This window comes from Zingiber officinale, chromosome 2A (assembly GCF_018446385.1).
Source record: "Zingiber officinale cultivar Zhangliang chromosome 2A, Zo_v1.1, whole genome shotgun sequence".
Taxonomy (NCBI): Eukaryota; Viridiplantae; Streptophyta; class Magnoliopsida; order Zingiberales; family Zingiberaceae; genus Zingiber; species Zingiber officinale.
Window position 1 is genome coordinate 121,885,558 of NC_055988.1, and position 27,186 is coordinate 121,912,743.

General features: G+C 39.7%; 1 protein-coding gene and 1 pseudogene across 1 annotated transcript; both read left to right on the forward strand.

Moving 5' to 3' along the window:
- Nucleotides 1-9,931, forward strand: LOC122043955 (annotated as a pseudogene).
- A 15,074-nt stretch (nt 9,932-25,005) lies between these two features.
- On the forward strand, nt 25,006-25,910 carry LOC122039967 (homeobox-leucine zipper protein HOX12-like). The gene is made up of 3 exons (XM_042599370.1): nt 25,006-25,157; nt 25,237-25,541; nt 25,618-25,910. The coding sequence occupies exons 1-3, from the start codon at nt 25,100-25,102 to the stop codon at nt 25,828-25,830; spliced, it is 576 nt and encodes a 191-aa protein (XP_042455304.1). The 5' UTR covers nt 25,006-25,099; the 3' UTR covers nt 25,831-25,910.
- Nucleotides 25,911-27,186: the final 1,276 nt, after the last annotated feature.

The window sequence follows — 27,186 nt, forward strand, 5'->3', positions numbered from 1 at the left end:
ATGCGGCTCCTCCCCCTGCTACTGCCACCAATTCCGCCCATCGCGGTGCCGTCGGAGATTTGGCGGGTGGTGAGGCTCACCCAAATTACCGCTCTCACCACCCTCGTCGATTACAGGATCTTCTTCTCCTTCGGCCTCCTCCGGGACCTCTTTCGGAAGCTTATCGACTAGAACAAGGCCGCCGACAACCTCAAGGTGTTTTCTCTTCTCTTCTCCCTCTGCCGCCAACCATTTCACATATTTCCTTCATTGCTACATTAATGGATCTGTGTTTCGGTTGGCGGTAGGGCTACGTGCCGATATGCTCGACGTTTGAAGAAACTCTTGGCAGTCATTGATGTGAAAAGAAGCTAGCTAGCGCTTGCATGCTCTTCATCTTCAACTGATGCAGGCTTCTTTTGGCAGAGGCAAGTTTCTTGGATCAAATTCACAATTTACTTGTATGAAATTTTTGGTTTTTCTTGAACAGCTAGAGATCTCCTAGGCTGAAGACAATCTCCATGATTTTGATGTTGAGCATTTCCCCCCTTCTTGTTTGGGTTGATATGGAACTAGAGATTTTGCAAAGGTTTTCTGTAACTTATTATTGGTTTTAGTTTGTAACCACTAGGGAAAGACAACACAGAATTGTGAAATTTCCTCAATTGAAAAAGATAATTGATACTGAAACACTTACTGAAGCAATGCCTGTTCAAATGATCAATGTGCATTTTTTACTTCTGTCGCCCCATTACAAGTGCACCAGATGTTGGGATCGATGTCGTCGAGCGTTGCTCTAGTGACAATAACAAGACTTTACAGTATGTTCCAACTTCCAATTGCTAGACACTAAGAAATGTTACTGATTGTCATTCATTCATTCATTCATGCAATCCAACCTCGAACACTCTGAAATGCCTCAATCTTGGATCATACAACTATCTTGGGTTCGCGGCAGGAGATGACTATTGCACACCACAGGTCATTGAATCTCTCAAGAATTTCACACCTAGGACTAGCAGTTCTCGAGCATATGCAGGTAAAGACATCTCTGATATCCTTAAACAAGCACAAATAGTCTAAATTTTGATTGATATTCTCAGGCGCCACTAAGTTGGTGGCAACCTGAGCTTGAGGAATTGGTGGCACGGTTCGTCGGAAAGCTAGTGGCTATTACTTTTGGCATGGGATACGTGGCGAATTGGACCATAATTCCTTCTCTAGTCAGAGAGGTTTAAACAAAATCTAACATTTTTGTCACCTGTTAGTCCCAATTTAGTATCCAAGACTCATTCTTTTGCACCTGAACAGGGTGGGCTAGTCATCAGTGATTCCTTCAACCATAATTCTATCGTCAACGGTGCTCGAGCATCCAGTGCCAATGTCTCGATCTTCCAACACAACAGTAAGCTCTGCACCTTATGACATGTTTCACGATTTCTAGGTCACTTTGTTTGTGGTGCCAGACCCGTTGTAATTGGAAGAGGTATTGAGAGAGAAGATAGCGAAGGGGTAGCCCGACACGAGGAAGCCATGAAAAAAGATAATTGTCATTGTCGAAGGAATATACAGTATGGAAGGGGAGTACTCTAAGCTGCCTGAGATTGTAGCCATTTGCAAGAAGTACAAGGTTTGTATCTTTTCATGAACATGGATATAGTTCTTTTCGGGGGCTACAACACCAATTGTCTTTCTCGATCAGGCATACATATACTTGGATGAGGCTTAGAGCATTGGTGCAGTTAGCAAATCCGGTAGAAGTGTTTACGAGCTCCTCAGGTGGATCCAAATGATATCGATATCATGATCGGAACTTTTACCAAGTCTTTTGGGGTCCTTGGGTGGCTACAATGCAACATCTGAGGTTGAATTTCTATTCACTTCATATTCTTTTGTATCGTAAATTCATGTTAACAAAAGTAGGACTGTAAATGAACTGAACGTTCATAAATAAACTTAGTGTCCAACTTGGTAAGAGCTTATTTATGTTCATTCAATACACACAAAATTAATTAAATCAACAAGTTTAATTTGAATACACATGTGTTTAGCTAGTTAATGTTTGTGAATAATATTCGTGAATAACGTTCATGAATAATATTTGTGAGCAACGTTCGTAAATAATGTTCATAAATTATGTTCACTAATAAAACTCTTATCAACGTACTAAATAGACAAAGAAACTTTTAAAATGAACAAATAAGCTTGTATTATCAAATTCAATAACCAACTAAACAAACTTAAAATATAAAAGTTTCAAATAAGTTTGAATTGAAAGCTCGATAGCATTTAAACAAATCAAACTCAAGTCATGCTTAAACCAAGCTCAAGCTCATAGAAATGAAATCAAATCAAGCTTGAACAATCATTTCAATGACTAGATTTATTTTAGACTCGACTTAGCTTAGATTAGCTTGTCTGCCTTATCAAACAAGTTTGAACACCATAAAACTTGACTCGACTTGGCTCGTTTACAACCCTAAGCAAAAGTATAGGATTGCAATGTTCAAGTTCTTAGAGTTAAATCTTTTTGTTCCTCAGGCAATCACACAGTACCTCAAATTCAATTGCTCGGTACATCTCTATGCTACTTCCATGTCACCACTTGCTGTCTAACAAGATATCTGCAATCAAGGTTGTCCTAGGAGAAGATGGATCAGACAGAGGTAACAACAGTTCTATCCCACACGAATCACCCCATGAGTGTTGTGTGATGGCGTCTAATCCCGTCCGGAAGCTGAGTCGGATGAAAGCGAGCTTCGATGTACTTGAGGTTGACGGAAAATCGCTGCAGCATCCGATCTACCTAGCACCCTCCGGAAGGGTTCACGTGGACGGATGACGAAGGGTGATGACGCTAGGGCTCTACGCACATTCAGACGAGCCCACGAGTTGTTAGAGACCAGAAACCAAGGAAAAAGTCCCTGGGTCAGGTCCTCCGACGCTCAAGTCAAGTACTTTTTCCCCAGAAGCACAGAGAAAGGACGAAAAGTAAAGATGAGTAAGAAATGACGAGTGAGCGTACCTGCATAAGGGACAAAGCATCCCTTTTTATACTACAACGGATGTTTCTTGGGCCTGGTGGGTGTCAGGGAATGTCGGCTGTCAGGCTTTGTCTGATGGTGAATGACACGCGACACCTCCTCATAGGCTGGCGACAGAGCCAAAGGCGTAATGAGCCCCGATTGTTAACATATTCCCTGACACACTGATTATTCTCTGACAGACAGTTACGATTCCCTTGCTTGCTTGTCCTATAGTGTCTGACATCTTCCGCTCGTGAATGCTACGCTGGACCTTTACACTTGCTAACCTCTTTTTGATATCTTGATAACCCCGATCTGACGTCGCCTCCAGACCTGTGCTTTGAACCTTGTCCTATGCATCTCCTATTGCCCACCCTGACCGGTCTTGTCTCTTATTGGCATTACATGTCGCGCCCTGTATACCTTAGTTCGGTTCTGTTTATCCCTAATTCCAGGTTGTACGTTTGACTTTGTTTATCCCGACCTGTATGTCTGCCTCCAACTTTGCTTATCTCAGACCATGAGGATATAAATCCTGACCTGTATCCTTGGCTAGCACATCCCGACCTGTACGTTTTATCGATCTACGTATCCTGAGCCATAAGACTATAAATCCTGACCTGTGTGCATCAGTCTGCTTCCACTAATCTTGAATTCCGACCTGTGCTCTTCGATCCCTTTATCCCATGCCGTGAGGATATAAGTCCAAACTTGTAAGCCAGGTCTGTAAACCGACCCGCTTCTGCCCTTCATAATCTCTGGTTTGTACATTCTGACCTGCTTCTGTCGTCAGTTATCCATGGTTTATACGTCCTGACCTGTACGCCAGGTCTGTATCCCGACCTGCTTCTGTCGTCAGTTATCTATGGTTTGTACGTCCCGACCTGTACATCAGGTTTGTATTCCGATCCACTTTTGTCGTCAGTTATCCATGGCTTGTACGTCCCGACCTGTACGTCAGGTCTGTATCCCGACCCGCTTCTGTTCTCTATTATCCATGACTTGTACGTTTCGACCTGTACGCCAGGTCTGTATCCCGACCCGCTTCTGTCTGTTGTTATCCCTGATTTGTAGTTCCCGATCTGTAAGCCAGGTCTGTATTCTGACCCGCTTCTGTCTGTTGTTATCCCTGATTTGTACTTCCTGACCTGTAAGCCAGGTCTATATTCCAACCTGCTTCTGTCTACTGTTATCCATGGCTTGTACGTTCCGACCTGTACGTAAGATTTGTATTCTGACCTGCTTCTGTCTACTGTTATCCATGGCTTGTACGTTCTGACTTGTACGCTAGGTCTGTGTTGCGCCCGAGGCCTTTCCTTCTGCACCTTTACCTGGCCTGTGGGTCCACTCCTTAGTTGTACTTGGCTTGTGAGCTACGTTCTTGATTGCTATCGAGGTTGGATCTAGTCCAACTTGTAATCCTATCCTTTGACTGCCCCGTCAGCTGAGACTTTGACCCCAGCCACGCAAGCTTGACTTCTGACTTCCATGGGGGCTAGACTTCTGACCTCCACGGGGGTTGGACTTCTGACCTTTACGTAAGCTTGACTTCTAACCTCCACGGGGGCTAGACTTTGACCTCTACGTAAGCTTGACTTCTGACCTTCACAGGGGCTGGACTTCTGACATCCACGTAAGCTTGACTCATGACCATCCTGTGGTCTTGACTCCTAACCACTTCATCTTACTGACCCCACGATCATGCACCGTATCAGCGACTGAATTCAGCTTGCTTTAATTGAACCAGGAGCCAAGAAGCTCACACGAGTTCATAAAAGCAGCAATTACTTCCGGTCGGAGCTAAAGAAGATGTGCATTGTGGTTCTTGGTGGCAATAACTCACCAATTACGTCTATCATGCTTTACAATTTAGCTAAACTCCCTGCCTTTTTAAGGGAATGTTTGAGTCAAAAAGTAAGCTAGCTTTCATGGAAGATATTCAACTGTCTTCCTCCTGGTTGATTAAGATTAATTGTTGGAGTTCATCGTAGGTTGCTGTTGTGATTGTAGCATACCCCGCGACACCAGTTCTCATTGCTAGGGTCAAGATTTGCATATCTACTTGTTGATAAAATGACTCAAAATTAACAATTGAGTTAGTGGATTAATGAGGTGACAATGAGCGGTAATAGTGGTAGTAGTGGTTAAAAGAAAAAGAAAAGTCTATATTTAGTGTATTTACATTTGTGGAGTTAGTAGGGTAGAATAGTTGAGTTAGTCGGGTGAATTGTAGTGAGTTGTGATGAGTTATGTAAGTAGTTTATAAATAGGCTATGTGTTTTATGATTTAATTGTTGTGAAAAAACTTATTGTGTTCCACTTGTCCATCATGTCCTCTTATCCTCCTAGTTTTGTCTAACAATGGTATCAGAGTGCTGGGTTTGATATGTCCTAGTTTGCTCACAATGGAAATCAACGGAGTTTCTTAACCCCTCATCCATATTTTCAAAGAAGAGTTTAACAAATTCTGGAGTATCAAAATGAAGACTTTATTTAGATCTCAAGATCTTTAGGATTTAGTAGAGAAAGGCTTTAATGACAAGGATGTCGATGAAGGTCGATTGAAGGAGAACAGAAAGAAAGATTCGAAGGCACTGTTCATTCTTCAACAAGCAATGCATGAGACGATTTTCTCAAGAATTGCAACTGCCACATTTTCTAAAGAAGCATGGGAAATATTGCATACAAAATTTCAAGGCTCCTCTAGAGTGATAGCAGTGAAACTCTAGACTCTCAGAAGTGAGTTTAAGACCTTGCTTATGAAGGGTAATGAAACTTTACAAGACTTTTTATTTAGAGTAATTTTGATTATCAGTCAAATGAGATCTTATGGAGAAAAGATCACTGATGCAATTATTATTTCGAAAGTTTCGCGAAGTTTGACTCCTAAATATGATTACATAGTAACTACGATTAAGGAGGCAAAAGATCTTTCAATTTTATCTTTTGATGAACTAATGGGCTTTTTGCAAGCTCATGAGGCAATAGATCCTTGAGAAGAATGAAGAAAAGATATTTCAAGTTTCTCAAGTGAAGGGGGAGATAGAAAAAAAGAAGAAGAAGAAGACCTCGCTAACGAAGGTCGTGGAAGAGGAGGTTTTCGTAGTAGAAGACGTGGCAGAGGAAGAAACCATTTTAGTGGACAAGAGAAGCAATTCAACAAAGATCACAAATGGAATAAAAATTCCATTCAGTGTTATGGTTGCAGAAGATTTGGGTATATAAAGACAAATTGTAGAAATGACTCACAAGCAAATTATGTTAAAGAAGAAAACGAGGAAAGTAAGTTATTTATAGTTTATTCTCATTCTAACGAAGTTCAAAATGATATTTGCTTTTTGGATAGTAGATATTCAAATCACATGACTGGCAATAAGTCATTATTTAAAGAGCTTGATGAATCACAGAAGATGCTAGTAAAACTTAGAAATAATAAGCAGATACAAGTCGAAGGCAAAGATACTATTGTCGTGGAGACTAGCAATGGTAAAGTAAAATTGCTTTATAATGTCTATTTTGTTCCTAGTTAGGCACATAGTTTGTTGAGTATTGAGCAATTGATGATGGGTGGCTATGCTATTGTATTTGATAACAGAGTTTGTGTTATTTCTGACAAAGATTCTAGACAGTCTATTGTTAGTGTGCAAATGACAGAAAATAAAATGTTTCCACTGAAGATCTCTAATGCGGGAAACCAAACTTTTATTGCTACCGAAGATAATGAATCCAAGATATAACACTTGAGATATGTGCATCTCAACATGCATGGAACTTTTAAATCAAAAAAGTATGATTTTTGGATTACCTCAAATTAGTTCTCTTGGTTTATATGAATAATGTATTTATGGAAAACAAATAAGGAAGTCATTTCCAAGTGAGCAATCATGGAGAGCTTCAGAATGCCTTAAGCTAATTCACACTAATTTATGTGGTCCTATGAGAATTACATCGTTTGGTGAGATTAAATATTTTTTTAATGTTTACTGATGATTTTAGTCGAATGAGTTGGGTAGATTTTCTAGCAAACAAGTTGGAAACTTTTGAAATTTTAGAAAATTCAAGGCGCTTGTAGAAAATCAAAAGGATACCTTAATAAAGGTTCTTCGTACAGATCGAGGAGGTGAATTCTTATCTAAAGAATTTAATAAAATTTGTGAAAAACATGGTATTCATAAGGAGTTGACAACACCCTCTACACTGGAGCAAAATGGTGTTGTCGAACGAAGAAATAGAACCGTTGTAGAAATTGCTAGAAGTTTGCTAAATATCATAGGACTTCCAAATCTTTTTGGGGTTGAAGCAGTGGCCACATCAGTTTACTTGTTGAATATTTCTCCAACAAGGGTTGTTTTGAATCAAATACCATATGAAACATGATAAGGGAGAAAACCATCGGTAAATCACTTAAAAAAATTTAGCTGTATTATTTTGATTAACTCTCAATTTCATCATAAACTTGAGAAGAAATCTAAAAGATGCATATTTGTTGGATATTGCAATCAATCAAAAACATATCGGTTGTATAATCCTCTTACTGGCAAATTAATTATAAGGAGAGATATAGATTTTGATGAAAATTCAAGGTAGAATTGGAATACATAAGGTGACGAGACTCAAGTTCACATCCCAATGGAGAACATAACTCCAACAATAGAAGGCGTTGAATCATCTCCTTTGGGATCACTAGCTTCTTCACCATCAAATTCAAAAAGTAGCAGTTCATCCTCCTTATAAGAATCTCCTGATGAAGCACTTCCAGCAAAGGTTAGATCTTTGAGAGAAATCTATAAGTCAAGTCAATTTTATCTTTTTGTTACAGATCCTACAACCTTTGAAGAAGTAGTAACAAAAGAAGAATGGAGGAATGCAATCAAAGAAGAGTTAATTGCAATCTATAAAAATGAAACGTGGGCGATGGTGGATCTACCCGAAGGCAAGAACGTGATTGGTCTCAAGTAGGTGTTTAAAACAAAATATCATGTTGATGGTTCCATTCAGAAACACAAGGCTCAGCTTGTTGCAAAAGGATATTCGCAACAACAAGGTATTGATTTTGAAGAAACTTTTTCTCCGATTGCTAGATTTGAAACTGTGAGAATTATCCTAGCATTAGATGCACAATTGCATTGGTTTGTTTATCAATTTGATGTTAAATTTACATTTCTGAATAGAGATTTGCAAAAGGTTTATGTAGATTAGCCAGAAGGTTTTTTAATTGAAGGTAAAGAGACAAAAGTGTACAAGTTGAGAAAGGTACTTTATGAGTTAAAACAAGCCCCACGGGCATGGTATAGCAAAATTGATGGTTATTTTCGACAATATGGTTTCACAAGAAATGAAAATGAAGTCACTCTGTATGTGAAGAAACAAGGTAAAGATGATTATATTATTATGTGTCTTTATGTCAATTGTATAATTTATATGAGTTTTCTGATTCTCTATTGGTCGATTTTAAATCTAATATGATGAAGAGATTTGAGATGTCAGATATGAGAATATTGCATTATTTTCTTGGTCTTGAAGTGAAACAATGAGTTGATGGGATTTTTATCTCACAAAGAAAATATACAGATTTTCTGAAAATGTTCAACTTATTCAATTGCAATCCAGCTACTACACCAATGAATATAAATGAGAAATTGCAACTGAAAGATGGTTCAGAAAAAGCTAATGCAAAAAAATTTCAAAAAGTCTGGTTAGAGATTTAATTTATTTAACTCATATTAGATTAGATATTACCTTTTCTGTTGGTGTAATTTTTAGGTTTATGCAAAATCCTACAAAATATTATCTTGGAGCAACTAAAAGGATTTTATGCTATATTGATGGAACCATAAATTATGGAATTTATTATACTAAAGTTTCAAAATTTAATCTTTGCAAGTTCACTAATAGTGACTGGGTAAGTTCAGTGGATGATCGAAAGAGCACCTCAACTAGTATTTTTAATATTGGATCAGGAGCAATTTCATGGAGTTCAAAGAAGCAAGTTACTACAGCCTTATCATCTTCGGAAGTAGAATATGTAGCAACAAGTTCAGCACCATGTCAAGCAGTTTGGGTTAGAAGATTACTAGCAGACCTTCACCAACAATAAAAAGATGCAACTACTATTTTTTGTGATAACAAGGTGACGATTACAATGATAAAAAAATCTGATTTTTCATACGAGGACTAAATATATTGATATTCGTTTACACTTCATTCGAGACTTAGTTGCAAATAATAAAATTATGTTGGAATACTACAGTACACATGAACAAATGCTGGATATCTTGACAAAGTTACTTTCAAGAGATAAGTTTATTTATTTTAGATCATGTTGTAGTGTTTGTAATTTTGAATCAAGAGGGAATGTTGATAAAATGACTCAAAATTAACAATTGAGTTAGTGGATTAATGAGGTGGTAATGAGTAGTAGTAATAGCTGTTAAAGGAAAAGTCTATATTCAATGTATTTACATTTATGGAGTTAGTAGGGTAGAACAGTTGAGTTAGTGGGGTGAATTGTGGAATTAGTGGGTTGTCATAAGTTATGTAAGCAGTTTATAAATAGACTATGTATTTTATGATTTAATTGTTGTAAAAAAATTATTATGTTCCACTTATCCATCTTATCATGTTATCTTTCTCCCATTTTTGTCTAACAGTGCTTCCCACACCGGGGAAGACCTGGTGAAAGGCTTAAAGGTAAAGAACAAAAGCAACAAACACTGTCTAACAATTGCCAATCAGTTTGCAGCGTTGCCATGCAGTTTTACTTGTTCAGTATTCGCCTGTTCTTCGAGCACCAACAACTTGAGCTGTTTGAGTTTTGATCAGGATTTTGTTAAGTTTCTCAGGTCATCATTGAAGTGGGTGAGCTTGTAAGGGTCAAGTGTCTGCCTCGGGAGCCTGAGAAGACTAAAGAAGCTGGACAGAGATGACAAAGACAGAGAGGAAGAAATAGAAAGAAAGCATCATCACCTTCATCATGGAAGAATGAAGACAAGATTGTTTGGTTGGCAAAAGCCTTTGATGAATTGTTCATCAGAAGTGAGCATTTTGTTCTTCTTTGGTTGATGTTGATATAATTCTTTATTGTCTTGTATGTATCAGCTTTGTCCAAATCGAAGTTCAAAGCCATGATCTTGAAGTTGCTGACTCAACCTCATGATCAAGAAGCAAACAAAAGAGGAAAAAAAATGACAGATTTGGGCAATAGGAAGGAATCAAATCCCGACGAGTGTATGTCCTTTGAAATTTTTTTTCTCATTTGACGATCTGTTATAAGTTAACTTCATAATTTATCTTCCTTTACATAATCTAGAGACAGTAGAAATGTCTAGATGAGCGTAATTATCATCATAGAATCTATTTTTATTATTATCCCATCAATAATAATAAAAAAAATAAATTAAGGATATTTATATACCTAATCCATATCTATTAAACCGAACTCACAATTAAACATAGATTTATTTATTGGATTTAATCTTTAATGACTAATTCGTGTGTTATAAATTCACATGTAAGGTAATGGAGAAATAAAATCTAACATAATAAACTTTATCAAATCAATAGACTTATCAATACACTTTGGAATTTATTTCCCTTTTACTTTTGCCTCCTATCTCGACATTTAGTTAATTTGTATCCATTCCTTATGAAAAGCAAACTTTATTGCATTTCATGTAAAAACATTTTCTTTTATCTAAAATAAATTATATATATATATATCTTACTATTTTATTAAAAATCTCCCCCCTTTACTAACTAATTTTGGTGAAGCCTAAAATACATTTACGTTAATGTCCTTTTTTCTATTTACACTAAAAATAATTCCAAGGTTTATTAGTAATTCCATAAGCGAAACAATCAGTGATCTAGAGTTCGAGACTCAGCTACAACGTATTATTATGAATTTTTCTCATCATTAATTTTCTCTGGTTGTTTTATATAAAAAAATATAGTTCTATTTGTTGATACAGTCTGACCTGGATGTTGTTTTGATGTTGACACTGATTTAAGTTTGAATCAGATATTAAATTAACTCAGATCAATTACTAATCAAGGTTGACTTGGTTGACCTGATTGACCTGATTGGGAAAAGTCCAAGCGAGGAGCTTGGCACGGGAAAGTCCTGGTGAGTGAAGCCAGGCAGTGGAAAAGTCCTAACTGGGATGTTAGGCAGTTGGAAAGTCCTGGTGAGTGAAGCCAGGCAGTGGGAAAGTCCTAACTGGGATGTTAGGCAGTTGGAAAGTCCTGGTGAGTGAAGCCAGGCAATTGGAAAGTCCTGGTGAGTGAAACCAGACAATTGGGAAGTCCAAGTGTGGAAGCTTGGCATGTATGGTCGGAGAGGGTTCGGTAGCACGCTCTCTGGACCGTCAGGGGTGAGGGCAGCAAGCTTGGAAGCTTGACTCGAGACTCACAGCTTTGGATCGGTCTGCAGACCGATCCAGTGGCACGGCTGATCGGTCTGTAGACCGATCCAGTTGCCTGATCGATCTGCAGACCGATCAGGCAACACTCAGTAGCACACTGAGTGTATACTGATCGGTCCGGGGACCGATCAGGCAAAACTCAGTAGCACACTGAGTGTATACTGATCGGTCCGGGGACCGATCAGATAACACTCAGTAGCACACTGAGTGGATACTGATCGGTCCGGGGACCGATCAGATGATCCTCAGTAGCGCTGGGTGGATACTGATCGGTCTTACGGACCGATCCAGCTGAGTCCTGATCGGTCCACAGACCGATCAGGCTTCGGTGGCAGATTCGCGTGAAGGGGTGGATCGGTCTTGGGACCGATCAGACAAGCACCTGATCGGTCACCAGACCGATCAGTGACGATAAATAGAAGCGTGGATCGGTCTGCTGACCGATCCACAGTATGGCTTGTTTTGCATGCGCTTTCTCTTATTGTTTCTGATTCGCAATTGCTTTTACCTATTTCGTGTCTAACCATCTGCTGTAAGCTTTCTCGAAGTTACAGGTTACAGATTACTTGATGTTGGGTGAATTCAAATTAAGGATCATTAGTAGAAGGCGACGAAAAAGCTTTTGCTGTGTCTCGCTGCGGACAAACCAGTTTTGGTAGCAACGTCTCGTTTGCGGTCTGCTGGCAGCCGTTTGGTCGAAATCAGCTTGACTTGTGCTGATAGGTTCAAGCTCAGAGGTACTAGTGGAAACGAGGATGCCATTGGTGGGAGCTGAGACAATCAGACAAGGAAGAAGCGTGATTGGCGACGTCGTGGATGGTTGCAGGTGCAGGGACTTGCTGCAGGTTTGGCAGAGATCCGTTACAGAGCAGAGAGGCATATGAAGGTGGAGAGGAGAGGCTCTCGTGATAATGCTGTGAAAACACTGGGAGAAAGAACTCTCTGGAAGATTGAAGCAGTGTGCTTGTTCTTCACTGATTGTGGCTGTGAGCTTCCTTTGATCATTTCACTTGAGCCACTACTGTAAGTCTTGTGCTTAATTTCTTACTGCTATTAAAGACTTTGTGGAGAGGTTACTCCACCGAGAAGGAGAATCCTTTAGCCGGATAGCTTCCGGGGTGTGATCTACCGAAAGATCAAGAGGATTCGTCCACCTTACGGACACGCCGAGGAGTAGGGGCAAGTTATCCCCGAACCTCGTAAATCTCTGAGTTAGTGTGCTGTGCTTTCTTGTTTTAGTTTTCTAATTCCGCTGTGCTAACAAAGTTCTTGAAGAAATTTGTGTTTAGTGTTTTTCAAAGAGGCTATTCACCCCCCTCTAGCCATCTAAGGTCCCAACAAGTGGTATCAGAGCCTGGTGCTCTTCATCTGGACTAACATTCCAAGGAGCAACAAGATGGCCATGAAGGAAGGTTTCAGCACCAACAGACCACCGTTCTTCGATGGAGCAGATTTCCAGTATTGGAAGAGTCGCATGGAGTATTACCTCAAGACTGATATCTCCATGTGGTTCTCGGTCAAGGAGGGATTCTCACCTCCAAAGGACGAAGAAGGTAAGGAACTTGACTCATCGAGATGGTCAACCGAGCAAACTCGCAAGGGACAAGCCGATGCCAAGGCGGTTGTCACTTTGCAATGTGGGATAGCCAAGGATCAACTTGTCAAGGTTGGTCCTTTCACAAGTGCGAAGGATCTATGGAACAAGCTCATCGAGCTCCAAGAGGGAACTCGAGACTCTCGGATCGCCAAGCAGGATTTGTTCCTAAACCAACTATAGAACCTTGTCATGAAGGAAAATGAAACTGTAAGTGAGATACATGGAAGGTTCAAGGAGATCATCAATGGTCTCCATTCGGTGGATGAACGAGTAGAAAACCGTGACCTCGTAAGGTATGCTCTAAAAGCTTTTCCTAGGAATGCCTTGTGGTCATCCATGGTGGATGCCTACAAGGTATCCAAGGATCTTTCCATTGTTAAACTAGATGAATTTTTCTGTGAGATGGAACTTCATGAGCTTGCTAACAAAGGTCAAAAAGAGAAGGGTATTGCTTTATTTGCAGGACCAAAGAGCAAGGATGGAAGAAGGAAGAAGGAAAAGAAGAAAGAAAAGGAGATTTCCTCATCCACCTCTTCTTCCGAATCCGATGATGAAAGTGGATCATCATCAAGCGAGATGGCGAACTTCGTAAGGAGGATTATGAGAAGAGGCCGAAGATACAAAGGAAAAGGTAAAACTAATGATCAAAATTTTGATAAATCTAATGTTACATGTTATGAGTGTAGCAAGAAAGGACACATTCGGAGCGAGTGTCCGAAACTAAAGAGGAAGGAGGAACGAGCCAAAAGGAAGGAGGAAAGAGCCAAGAAGAAGAAGGCTCTCAAGGCCACTTGGGATGAGTCCTCATCAAGCTCATCGGAGGAAGAAGAGAAGATGGAAAAGAGCACTCGGCAATTGGCACTCATGGCAAGGGAAGAGTCCGAATCCGAGAGTGATGACTCAAGCGCTTCAACCACGGCTTCATCATCTTCGGATGATGAAGAGGTAACCTCTTCTCATATAGAAAAGTGTTATAAAACTATCACTCACTTATCTACATTGCTTAAAAAGTCAAAAACAGAAAATAAATTGTTGAAAGAAGAAGTAAAAACCTTAAGGACCCTTAGGGAAGATGAGGTCGATGACCTACATCTAGAAGTCCTTGAGGATGAGAACAAGGCCTTAAAGGGTGAGGTTGAGAAACTCAAGAAAATGCTTGAGAAATTCTCAACTAGCTCTAAGACTCTAGACATGATTCTAAATGCCCAAAGGGCAGTTTACAACAAAGCCGGGTTAGGGTATCAACCCAAGGAGTCGAGTTTCATTTCTCTAATGTCTAGAACTCAAAATAGTAGATCACATGTTTCTAGAGTTCATGGAACTAGGAAAGGTATGACCAAGGCATGGGTTCCTAGGTCTTTCGTTGTAGAAGCATTAGGTCCCAAGATTTGGGTACCTAAAACCTCTATTTTTCGTGTATTGTAGGCATTGGTCGAGAGGGAGCATCTATCAACTTGGTTTGTTGATAGTGGATGCTCCAAGCACATGACTGGGAACAAATCACTGTTTACTACCATTCAAAATAAAAGTAGAGGTAATGTGTCTTTTGGTAATAATGGTAGCCTTAAGGTTGTAGGAATTGGAGACATTCATATATCCGAATGTCTTCATATCAAGAATGTCCTTCTAGTCAAGGGGATGACTTTTAATCTCCTAAGTGTCAGTCAATTGTGTGATACGGGTTACACAATTGAATTTCATTCAAGTCAATGTTTGGTTAAACACATTGACACACTTGACACGGTACTAGTAGGCACAAGGGTTGACAATATTTATCAAGTATCATTTAAAAGTGCTACTAATGCTTTGATTAAGTGTTTCATGTCGAAAGAAGAAGAGTCTTGGTTATGGCATAGAAGATTGGCACATGTAAACATGAAGAACATCTGGAAGTTGGCCAACCAAGGATTAGTGCGAGGCTTACCAAGCATCAAGTTCCACAAGACCAAACTATGTGATGCATGTCAAAAGGGTAAGCAAACAAAAGCTGTCCATAAAGGTAAAAGTAATGTAAGTACATCTACTGCTTTAGATTTATTGCACATGGACCTATTTGATTGGAGTAGTGTAATATCATTGAATGGAAGTAGATATTGTTTGGTAATCGTTGATGATTTTACTAGATACACATGGACTTTCTTCTTGAAACATAAGGACCAAACTATAGATATTTTTATTTCCTTTTGTAGAAGAACTGAAAATGAAAAATCGACAACAATTAAAACCATTAGAAGTGATCATGGTGGGGAATTTCAAAATCATAGGTTTTTAGAGTTTTGTCAAGAAAAGGGATATAGGCATGAGTTCTCTACTCCAAGGACCCCACAGCAAAATGGGATTGTGGAGAGAAAGAACCAAGTCCTACAAGAGGCTGCACGAAGCATGCTTCATGAGTACTCACTACCGAGCTACTTATGGGCTGAAGCTGTGAATACAGCTTGCTATGTGCAAAATCGAGTTTTAATACATAGGTTTTTAGGAAAGACTCCCCATGAACTTTGGTTTGGGAAACCGCCTACAATTAAACATCTTAGGGTGTTTGGTTGTAAAGCGTTTATCTTAAACACCAAGGACCATCTTGGGAAGTTCACGGCTAAGGCTGATCAAGGGATACTGGTCGGGTACTCTCTTACCAGCAAAGCCTATCGAGTCTACAATGAGAGGACTAAATTGATTGAAGAGTCCTCAGACGTAGCATTTGAAGAAATCCCTAAATCAAATGATCAATCAAGGAATGTAGGAGAAATTCAATTCGAACTTAGAAATCTAAGTTTGAATGATCAAAACATTGGAAGAGTCGAAGTTGACTCTGAAGATGATGAGCAAAGGCAAGAAAGGGCTCAATCTGATCTCTTGCCTGTGCCGAGTGAGACCACTCATGAGGCACCGCCAACTCCAAGGCAATCTAGGATAGTCTCTAGTCATCCACAAGACCAGATTGTGGGAGACATCCAACAAGGGTTAGGACTAGATCATTCTTCAGAAATGAGTCGAATGAGATTGCTTTGATCTCAGAAATCGAACCTAAACTAGTTGATGAGGCATTGCATGATCCTGATTGGGTCATAGCTATGCAAGATGAGTTAGGTCAATTTGAAAGAAGCCAAGTGTGGGACTTGGTTCCTAGACCTAAGAAGACCACCATTATTGGAACTAAATGGGTCTTCAAAAATAAGTTAAACCAAAAGGGAGAGGTAGTAAGAAACAAGGCAAGACTAGTAGCCAAGGGCTATAGTCAAGTTGAAGGCCTCGATTATGATGAGACCTATGCTCCTGTGGCACGATTGGAGTCCATTCGTTCAATGCTAGCTTTTGCTGCACATAGAGGTTTCAGGCTCTATCAAATGGACGTTAAATCGGCCTTCTTAAATGGTTTCATTAAAGAAGAAGTCTACGTTGAACAACCACCGGGGTTTGTGAATACCGAAGCTCCAAACCACGTGTTCAAGCTCAAGAAAGCTCTTTATGGGCTAAAACAAGCACCTCGAGCTTGGTACGAAAGGTTGTCAACATATTTACTAGAAAAGGGTTTTGTGAGAGGCCAAATAGACCCAACACTATTTCTGCGTAGAGATGGTGAAAATATTTTTGTAGCCCAAGTATATGTCGATGACATAATTTGTGGCTCAAATAACAAGGGCTATTTGAATGAATTTATTTCTCACATGGAAAGTGAGTTTGAGATGAGTCTAGTAGGAGAATTGACATTCTTCCTTGGACTTGAAATCAAACAAACTCGAGATGGAATTTATGTCCATCAGGCAAAATACACTCAAGAGATGCTTAGAAAATTCAATATGAGTGACTCTAAGGAAGTGTCCACTCCAATGGCGACAAGCACTCGCCTTGACAATGATGAGAGTGGAAAACCAATTGATCTAACGCAATATAGAAGCATGATTGGTAGTCTTCTATATCTCACAGCTAGTCGACCAGACATACTTTTTGCTGTGGGCATGTGCGCTAGATATCAAGTCTGTGCCAAGGAATCTCACTTAATTGCAGTTAAGAGAATTCTGAGATACCTTAAAGGCACAATTAGAGTAGGTCTTTGGTACCCTCGTACTGAATCATTTGACTTGATAGGTTATACCGACTCCGATTATGCTGGGTGCAAATTGGATCGGAAAAGTACGAGTGGGGGTTGCCAATTTTTAGGTTCATGTTTAGTTAGTTGGTCAAGTTGGAAGCAACATTGTGTTGCTCTCTCCACGACCGAGGCTGAATATATTGCCATGGGAGAGAGTGTATCACAGTTGTTGTGGATGATACACACCCTAGAGGATTATGGACTCTCTTATAAGGGTGTACAAGTGCTAACAACATTAGCACAATCAACCTAACTAAAAATCCAGTCCATCATTCGAGGACCAAACACATTGAAGTGCGTCATCACTTCATAAGAGATCATGTAGCTAGGGGAGACATTGTGCTCACATATGTTGAGTCAAAGTCAAACCTAGCCGATATCTTCACAAAACCCCTTCCGGAGAATGAATTTAGTCATTTAAGGAGGGAGTTGGGAATGTGTTTGGCTCCTTAGGTCATTAGAACTTCACCATGATCAATAAGGACTATTAAAATGACAAGAGTAATTGGGAAACTGATTTGGGCAATTTGGGGACATCTCACACAAACGATAAGGTTTAACAAATTGTTTTTGTTTGCTAGAAATGGGGTGAGATGCTAGGAACAACCAATTTATTCAAAATGTACTATGCATCCCTTGAATAAGTAGGTTGAAGAGACATAAATTGAGTATGGGGAAGGTCATTACATAATTCATGTGTATTTGACTCCTAGATCTTACTCATATATTCCAACCAAGGAATCTTGGTTGGACTTTTGTCTAGAAATTATCTAATCATGATTGATGTGTTGATTGATACTTTGGATTGGTATCTTTAATGATAAGATGAGTTGATAATGTAAGAATAGTAATTTAGGATATATTTTGACAAATTTGAAACTAAACATGACAGGGTTGGATATTTCAGGTTTTGAAACTCTGAAATGTCTGAAACTAACTTGTAACTTAATAAAAAAAACCTAGAATGTTAGGACTTTCAGAGCTTGCAATTAGAAAATGTTCTTGTTCGTAGATGTTTAAGTTCTGTGTTCTGAATTTGAGAAGTTCTGAATTTTCAGAATTCTCGAGAGAAACGACTGCGAAATCAGTTGCTCGAATTCAGATATCAGAAATCTGAATTATCAGACACTGATCGGTCTCACGACCGATCAGGAGACTCTCTGATCGGTCCACAGTCCGATCAGGGGTCCTCCAGATATCTTCGTGCTTTCTGTTGGCTCACTGATCGGTCCAGGGATCAGGAGGTTCGCACGCGACAATCACAAATGATCGGTCCAGGGACCGATCGGGAGGATCTCACGCGACGATTCACATCTGATCGGTCCAGGACCGATCAGGAGAGTCTCAACCTCTTCAACCTCTCATCTCTGATCGGTCCAAGGACCGATCAGCTCTCTATGGTTCGCAGGAAGGCCCCTGATCGATCCGAGCACCGATCAGAGGGTTTCCTGATCGGTCAAGGGGACCGATCAGACCCTTTTTGTGTGCGTTAAAATCGATCCTGATCGGACAGCCGTCCGATCAGATTACACTGTGCGCTACCCCTCATTAAATCCTCCTGACCTCCTCTCTTCCCGATCTTCTTCTTTCTCACAACCCTAGCCGACCGACGCCCCGACGCCCCTTTCTTCCTCCCGTATTCTCGACCCATCGTCTTCTAAAAGCCGAAGGTCAAAATGGCACCGAGGTAATCTCTCGATCTCTAATCTCTACTGTTATTGTCTTTGGCAGTTCACGTTATCATGTTTCTTACGGTGACTGTGTTTTGTGTTTGGTGGTTTGCCCATGGCCGGTGCTCTCTCTTTGTTTCCCATTGTCCAAATGGTTAGGAAGAAACCCACTAGTGGTGAGGGTACCTCTAAGGAACCAACCGAGAAATCCAAATCCAAGTCCAAAGCTCCTGCTACCTCCCGACCTCAACCGGCTAGTTCGGGGAGATTCCCCAACCAACAATTTGAAAAATCATTTAAGAAGAGGACTTTCAAATTACTCCCTTGTCGATCTGTTGATAAGAAGTTCATGCAGGAATCTTGTCCCTCTATTTTAGAAACCATTGCCTACTACAAGCTCGATTCTTTGGTTTTTCTAGAAAGGGACATCAACTTTGATCTAGTATCTGAATTTTATAACAACCTTCATCAGACTCCTGATGGTAGTTATAGAACAAGAGTGGCTAAGCAAAACGTTGATCTCAACATAATTGCCTTCTTTGAGTATTTAGGTTGTCGTTTGTGTTCGGGGACGGTGTTCTCCATCTATCCTGTTTTGCCTGAACCCGTACCTCATCCTCTTAATGTCTCTTCTGACTCAATCCATGAGTACTTCTTTGGTCATCCGAGACTGGATGGTTTAGATGAGTTAGATGACGACTTTCCTACATTTGCAGCCCTTAGACTCTCTGCTCCTGACTACATCCTTTTCAAAGTTGTCACACAATGTCTTCTACCTATCACCTCTAAACCGTTGGCAGAAATTCGACCATATCACTGTCTGATGCTTTATGGGTTACGTCGACGTCTAGATTTTGATATTATGTCGAGTGTCTATATGTCTATCATATCCCATAGCGAACCGAGCGGCGACAACATCTATATGCCTTTTGGGCATATAATTACTGATTGGCTCGAGTCCATGGGTATTGACGTCTCTAGGGGGAGGATAGTGGTCAGCAGATTGTCGACTTGGGAAACGTGCGTTTTCCAAGTCCGGAATCCTAAGTCAGGATGGGTCGGTTAGGTGGAAGGATGGGAGGGCACTGGGTGAGCTACCACTTCCACGACAGGTTGCTCGTCCTCCTGCTGCTGCTGCATATGGCGAGGAGGATCCAGATCTGCGCTGGCAGATCGCTGAGCTGGAGAGCCGGTTTGACCGCCACGAGGAGATGGTGGCTGCAGAGTTCGATGGCCTGCGCCTCCAGATTGATCAGCGCTTCTATACTCTACAGAGACAGCAGTTGGCGACACATCAGACATTTCTAGGATGGATGGCCGGCCATCCACCTCCTCAGCACTCCGCGGGCGAGCTACCCTCAGGCAGCAGCATGCCTCTTCAGGATTCCACTCTTCCAGCTGATGCTGCGGATGATCCTCTTGATGAGGATGTTGGCTGACAATCTCTATGTTTTGATTGTTTTGTTGATACTATGTCTTTGATACATTTATCTGAACTGGATGTTAGCTGTGTTTCTTATATTCATGCTATTTATGATGCTTCACTATTCATGATACACTTATGATGTTTCATATGCCATTGTTTTTCATATACCGTATTTTTTTTATGTGGATTAAGATTGAGGCGTTATTGGTTAAAAGGGGGAGGTGCTTGTCAGTCTTATTCATTATTTTACACCTTTTCGGTGTTTGACAAAGGGGGAGAGAATAATTAAGTTTAGAGACGATTTGACCTCTTTGAATCAATATAAAAAAAAAAAAAGAAGAGGAGAAGGTAACTGAGTTATATCCATCTTAGGGGGAGATCTTAATTTCCCTGAAATTATGGATATGAGAGTTTTTCTGATCTAAACTTAAATTGTGTTGTCAAACAACAAAAAGGGGGAGATTGTTGATACAGTCTGACCTGGATGTTGTTTTGATGTTGACACTGATTTAAGTTTGAATCAGATATTAAATTAACTCAGATCAATTACTAATCAAGGTTGACTTGGTTGACCTGATTGACCTGATTGGGAAAAGTCCAAGCGAGGAGCTTGGCACGGGAAAGTCCTGGTGAGTGAAGCCAGGCAGTGGAAAAGTCCTAACTGGGATGTTAGGCAGTTGGAAAGTCCTGGTGAGTGAAGCCAGGCAGTGGGAAAGTCCTAACTGGGATGTTAGGCAGTTGGAAAGTCCTGGTGAGTGAAGCCAGGCAATTGGAAAGTCCTGGTGAGTGAAACCAGGCAATTGGGAAGTCCAAGTGTGGAAGCTTGGCATGTATGGTCGGAGAGGGTTCGGTAGCACGCTCTCTGGACCGTCAGGGGTGAGGGCAGCAAGCTTGGAAGCTTGACTCGAGACTCACAGCTTTGGATCGGTCTGCAGACCGATCCAGTGGCACAGTGGCACGGCTGATCGGTCTGTAGACCGATCCAGTTGCTTGATCGATCTGCAGACCGATCAGGCAACACTCAGTAGCACACTGAGTGTATACTGATCGGTCCGGGGACCGATCAGGCAAAACTCAGTAGCACACTGAGTGTATACTGATCGGTCCGGGGACCGATCAGATAACACTCAGTAGCACACTGAGTGGATACTGATCGGTCCGGGGACCGATCAGATGATCCTCAGTAGCGCTGGGTGGATACTGATCGGTCTTACGGACCGATCCAGCTGAGTCCTGATCGGTCCACAGACCGATCAGGCTTCGGTGGCAGATTCGCGTGAAGGGGTGGATCGGTCTTGGGACCGATCAGACAAGCACCTGATCGGTCACCAGACCGATCAGTGACGATAAATAGAAGCGTGGATCGGTCTGCTGACCGATCCACAGTATGGCTTGTTTTGCATGCGCTTTCTCTTATTGTTTCTGATTCGCAATTGCTTTTACCTATTTCGTTTCTAACCATCTGCTGTAAGCTTTCTCGAAGTTACAGGTTACAGATTACTTGATGTTGGGTGAATTCAAATTAAGGATCATTAGTAGAAGGCGACGAAAAAGCTTTTGCTGTGTCTCGCTGCGGACAAACCAGTTTTGGTAGCAACGTCTCGTTTGCGATCTGCTGGCAGCCGTTTGGTCGAAATCAGCTTGACTTGTGCTGATAGGTTCAAGCTCAGAGGTACCAGTGGAAACGAGGATGCCATTGGTGGGAGCTGAGACAATCAGACAAGGAAGAAGCGTGATTGGCGACGTCGTGGACGGTTGCAGGGATTTGCTGCAGGTTTGGCAGAGATCCGTTACAGAGCAGAGAGGCATATGAAGGTGGAGAGGAGAGGCTCTCGTGATAATGCTTTTTGTGCTCTTGCTGTGAAAAACACTGGGGAGAAGAACTCTCTGGAAGATTGAAGCAGTGTGCTTGTTCTTCGCTGATTGTGGCTGTGAGCTTCCTTTGATCATTTCACTTGAGCCACTACTGTAAGTCTTGTGCTTAATTTCTTACTGTTGTTAAAGACTTTGTGGAGAGGTTACTCCACCGAGAAGGAGAATCCTTTAGCCGGATAGCTTCCGGGGTGTGATCTACCGAAAGATCAAGAGGATTCGTCCACCTTACAGACACGCCGAGGAGTAGGGGCAAGTTATCCCCGAACCTCGTAAATTTCTGAGTTAGTGTGCTGTGCTTTCTTGTTTTAGTTTTCTAATTCCGCTGTGCTAACAAAGTTCTTGAAGAAATTTGTGTTTAGTGTTTTTCAAAGAGGCTATTCACCCCCCTCTAGCCATCTAAGGTCCCAACACTATTTAGTCCCATATCTTGGAATTGACAATACTATGATCAAAAAAGCTTCTATAAATATTTTAGGCCGACGATGTTAAAAAATATACTTTTCTTAGTCTTTTTACTAAGACAAGTATAATATTAAATTAAAATAATTTTTTGCATAGAGAAACCCGTTACAGTAGTTTGTTGTTGCTGGATTCTCTAGCGTCAGTATGGGTCTGACGAATCTTACTCAAATAATTAAGTCAGTATGGGTCTGACGAATCTTACTCAAATAATTAATTCTTGGTTTATAAGGGTGACATTAGAAAATCCAAACAATTCAGATTTTCAAAAATTTAAATAATTTATATATTATTATATTACACACGCAATGCGCACTAGTATATATAATTTTTCTTTCCTTTTTTCACTAAACAAATAAAAACAATTATCATTATATATAATTTTTTTTCTTGAAAACCCTTATCTATTTTTGCACATCAATTTTGTATTAAAAAATTACTATAAAAAATAAATTAAATGAAAATCAAAGTCAATGAATTATTAGAATAATCAAACAAGTAAATCATCTTGTTGAAGTATTAAAACTATTTTAAAAAAAAAAACAATTTGTTACTTCTATCTATATAAAAAAATTAACTTATTTCTAATATGATATAATATAAGAGACATATATAAAATTATCTCATCTAATATGATATAATCAAAGATAAACAAATAATCAATAATAAAAATTAGAAAATTTATCTATAAAACAAGTTTGCAAGCAAATAAAAAGAAAAAATGACAACAACACATATCCATTTTTATATATTTACATATTTACTTTAATATCCTTATATCTATAATTCTCATATGTTCTGTACTCACAGTTCAACATTTAGTTTTATAGAATATAATAGATTTAATTATTCCCTTTTAAACTTTAGAAGTACTTAAGGGTATAAAGAACATATATATATATATATATATATATATATATATATATATATATATATATATATATATATATATATATATATATATATATATATAGCACAATATTTCTTTATATTTGTTGAATAAAAATGAATGGAAAAAAAAGGTGAAAGAGGAAAGAGACTCCATTATGAATAGGATTTTAGTCTCATATTGAGAGTTTTATGCTATGTTGGTTGATTTATATTGATTCATATGTATTGAGGATGTGAACAAATGTATGAGGAGAGACTTTCTCTCACGTGTCGGCGGGCACGACTTGTGCACGTCGAATGTAGAACCGATTAGCGCAAAATTTACCCAAGGAGAACAATCAATATTTTACCACGTAAACCTTTTTAACTTTTTTGCTGATGTGTAACTGACTAGCAATAATGAGTGAAATGGTGGTCATTGGCGTTTCACTGTTTGGCAAAGTAATGGTAATTAATCAACCATTAATATTGTCGTTGATCTGAGCTCCTATATACGGAGGCTACTATCACAAGCAAAAGACACACAGCAACACAAGCTTCTCTCCACCTTCATTCTCTCATTCTCTGTCGTGCAACTCCTGCTTCTCAAAGTGCCCGTGATAGCATTCGGGTGCCTCTCAGTTCGTCGTGACCACTAGTGTTTGGTGGAATCATGGTCAACCGTTGTATCTTGGGAAACAGATAATCCGAGTAAATCTCGAAGCACTGTCGGAGGTGGGCGAATCTGTTTCAAGGAAACTGCGTTAGTCGCAGGCCTCGGTCAGTTTTCCGGATCGATCTCTTCATTCGCTTGACCTGTCTGCTCACCCGATCGGCCAGTCTGCTCGCCCGGTCTGCCTTTCGCCAGACTTGTCTATCTCTTGCTCGGCCGGTCTGCTTCGTCCGACCTGCCTGTCCAGACCTGTCTACTCGCATGGTCTGCTTGTCGCCAGACTTGTCTGTCCGCCCAGTTTGCCTCTCGCTCGGCCAGTCTACTTCGCCCGACCTGCCTGTTTGTCTGCCCGACACCAAATTGCCCGACCTACCTCTCACTAGACCTGTCTGCCCCGCTCAATCAGCCTTTCTGCCCGGTCGACCTTTCTGATCTGCTGCGCCCGCTCGTGCTGCTCGGCCGATCAGCGTGCTCCGTCAACACTGTATAAACTACCTTCATCACTTGGCAGAAACCAACCTCTGCTGACAGTTTAAAATTATCCGTCCATATCATCTTTATTATAAATTGAATTTAAATTATGTCCAATTTTAAATTCAACTAAATTTTTAAAATCTCCAACCATATATTATTTTATCTAATAAATTTAATTATTCTATGTGTATTTTATATGAATATCTCTGTCAACTTTTTCGTCCTTCTACAAAAAATTAATCTGAAATACTTAAAAGCATTTAGTTACAAGCAATTTATCATCTTCCTATTTAATAATTATCTTCTTATTATGTCTATTGCTAGTGAATTTATTTCAAAGAAGATAAGGCACTAAGAACTAATAAAGTAGTTGCCTTTACCGTCCAACACGTCTATTCGCCTCCGAACATTTATAAATAAGTCTGGAGATCCCCTTAAATTTCCAGACCTTCTTATTTTATAGATATATATATAGAGAGATAATAAGAAAGATTATATCAGTATTTTTGTTGCTCGATCTAAGTTAAATCTGTATTAATGGAACAACAGATGCCATGTTTTTCCTCTGTCTCGGCTATAGAATTATCCTCTCAAAGTAATTATTCATCTATATATTTTCTTGTTTATCTTTGTTCAAATCAGTATTCTACTTACATTAATTGTTTTTCATGGAGGGAGCCAGACAGGGCGATGGCGGCAGCAACCACAGAGGAAGGTGAAGGAAAAGGAGGGAAAGAAGAGAAGATTGAGCGAGGCACAAGTGAAACTTTTGGAGACGAGCTTTCAGGATGAGAGGAAGCTGGAGTCTAGCCGAAAGGCCTTCCTCGCTTCTAAACTCGGCATGGAGGCCAAGCAAGTCGCCATTTGGTTCCAAAACCGACGAGCCCGGGGCAAGACCGAGCAAGTGGAGGCAACCCACAATGAGCTCAAGACAGCCCACAGTGCCCTCATCGTCGAGAATTGCCAACTTGAAGCTCAGGTAACAAAGTTTGGTGTGATATGATAAATCCAAATTAAATATGTTGATTTACTTGTAGAATTTCGAACATTTGTAGGTGTTGGAACTGAGAGAGAAACTTTGCAAAGTGAAAGAGGAGATTAGGAAGCTATCATCGTTAGGCATCAATGGAGGAGCTTCCGGCCGCAACAACATCGAGAAAAGCTACGGCAGCACAAGCTCATCCTTCTCGGTCGGAGATTCGGGGGTGGAAGTAGAAGCCAACATGATATACATGCATAACGAGTGCAACAATTTGTACTGTTTTTAAGGTTTTAAGGATTTATCATTGTTTATTACATCATTTGAGTTATCATTGTAAATTGAGGTTTTAATTTCTACTAAATTATTCTCTCCATATTTGATCAAATTATTCTACAAATATAATAATTTTAAATAAACCTACTATAAATTATAGTAGTTTTGAGCAAAATTACTAAAATAAAAATCTATGCAAGATACAAAAATTAAATGGATCATTATTTTGGTATTCTTAAAAATGGAGTGCTATTTTTTTTAAGGGTAATAAGAGCTACCTTTTGATTTTGTCCCAACAAACAATTTGAAAAGAAAATATATTAGAGAATACCTACTTTGGTCTTTCAAACATAGAGATTCTAGAGCAACCTAGGCATCAAATAGAGAGAATAATAAATACAAAACATTTTAGAGGCATTTTCTATGTTTTTATCACCCGATTCCTCTTGGTTCATCTATTGAGTAAATTCAGAACTGCACCATCTCTTGACTGTGGTGCATGAAGCCATGCACAATAAAGTACTTCTAGATGACAAATTAAAAGATTGCTAGAGCTTTATACAATTAGGGACAAAAAAGAATTCAAAGGTTGCCCATGGAGTGTGACTGTGTGGTTGCTACTTTCTTGCAAGTCACTACTCAACTACAAGTCATCAAAAAATAAGCAATTACTTGTCAAGACCAAACTACTTATCTTGCACCAACTTCAAGAATGCAGGTCCAAAACAGATGCATGAAAGAGAATGCTATGTTTTCCTAAATCTTGTTTGGTAAACATAGGAATTCATATTGACCAGAACAACTTAAAGTATTCTTAAAGACTGAAGCAATATAAAGACATTCCGAGCATTGAGTCATAAAATTGAAGTAGTTAAAGCACGCAGTATAGTTTGACAAGGCAATCAAATGAAGAAAATGAGGTGACAATGAATAATCAGCAACTTTAATTGAACTCTCCTATGATATCTACATAATGTGATGTGACATCAAACCTATACAGGCATTGATAAAGCAAGACTTCTGTGTTTTCATATGCTCTTTGCATCAGAGTTTCAAAGAGCTTCTATTGCTACTGAAGAGGTATTTTCCAAACATGATTTGCATTAGCCTACTTTATCTTTAGAATTAGACAGACAGTTCCTGTTTAGAAATAGTTGTTCATGTTGCATTGAAGCAAGAATGAATAATATGTTTAGAACAATTGAAATGGATCAGGAATTAGTGTTTCAGGAAAGGGGGCACAACAGTTACTCTAAAAGTTTGAGAATAAATCCAGACAACAAGCCTATGATGACCAAAGCTACAGAGCTCTATACAAAGGTCATTGAAATTTTCAAATGTGTCACTTGGCCCAAATGATCCAATCGCA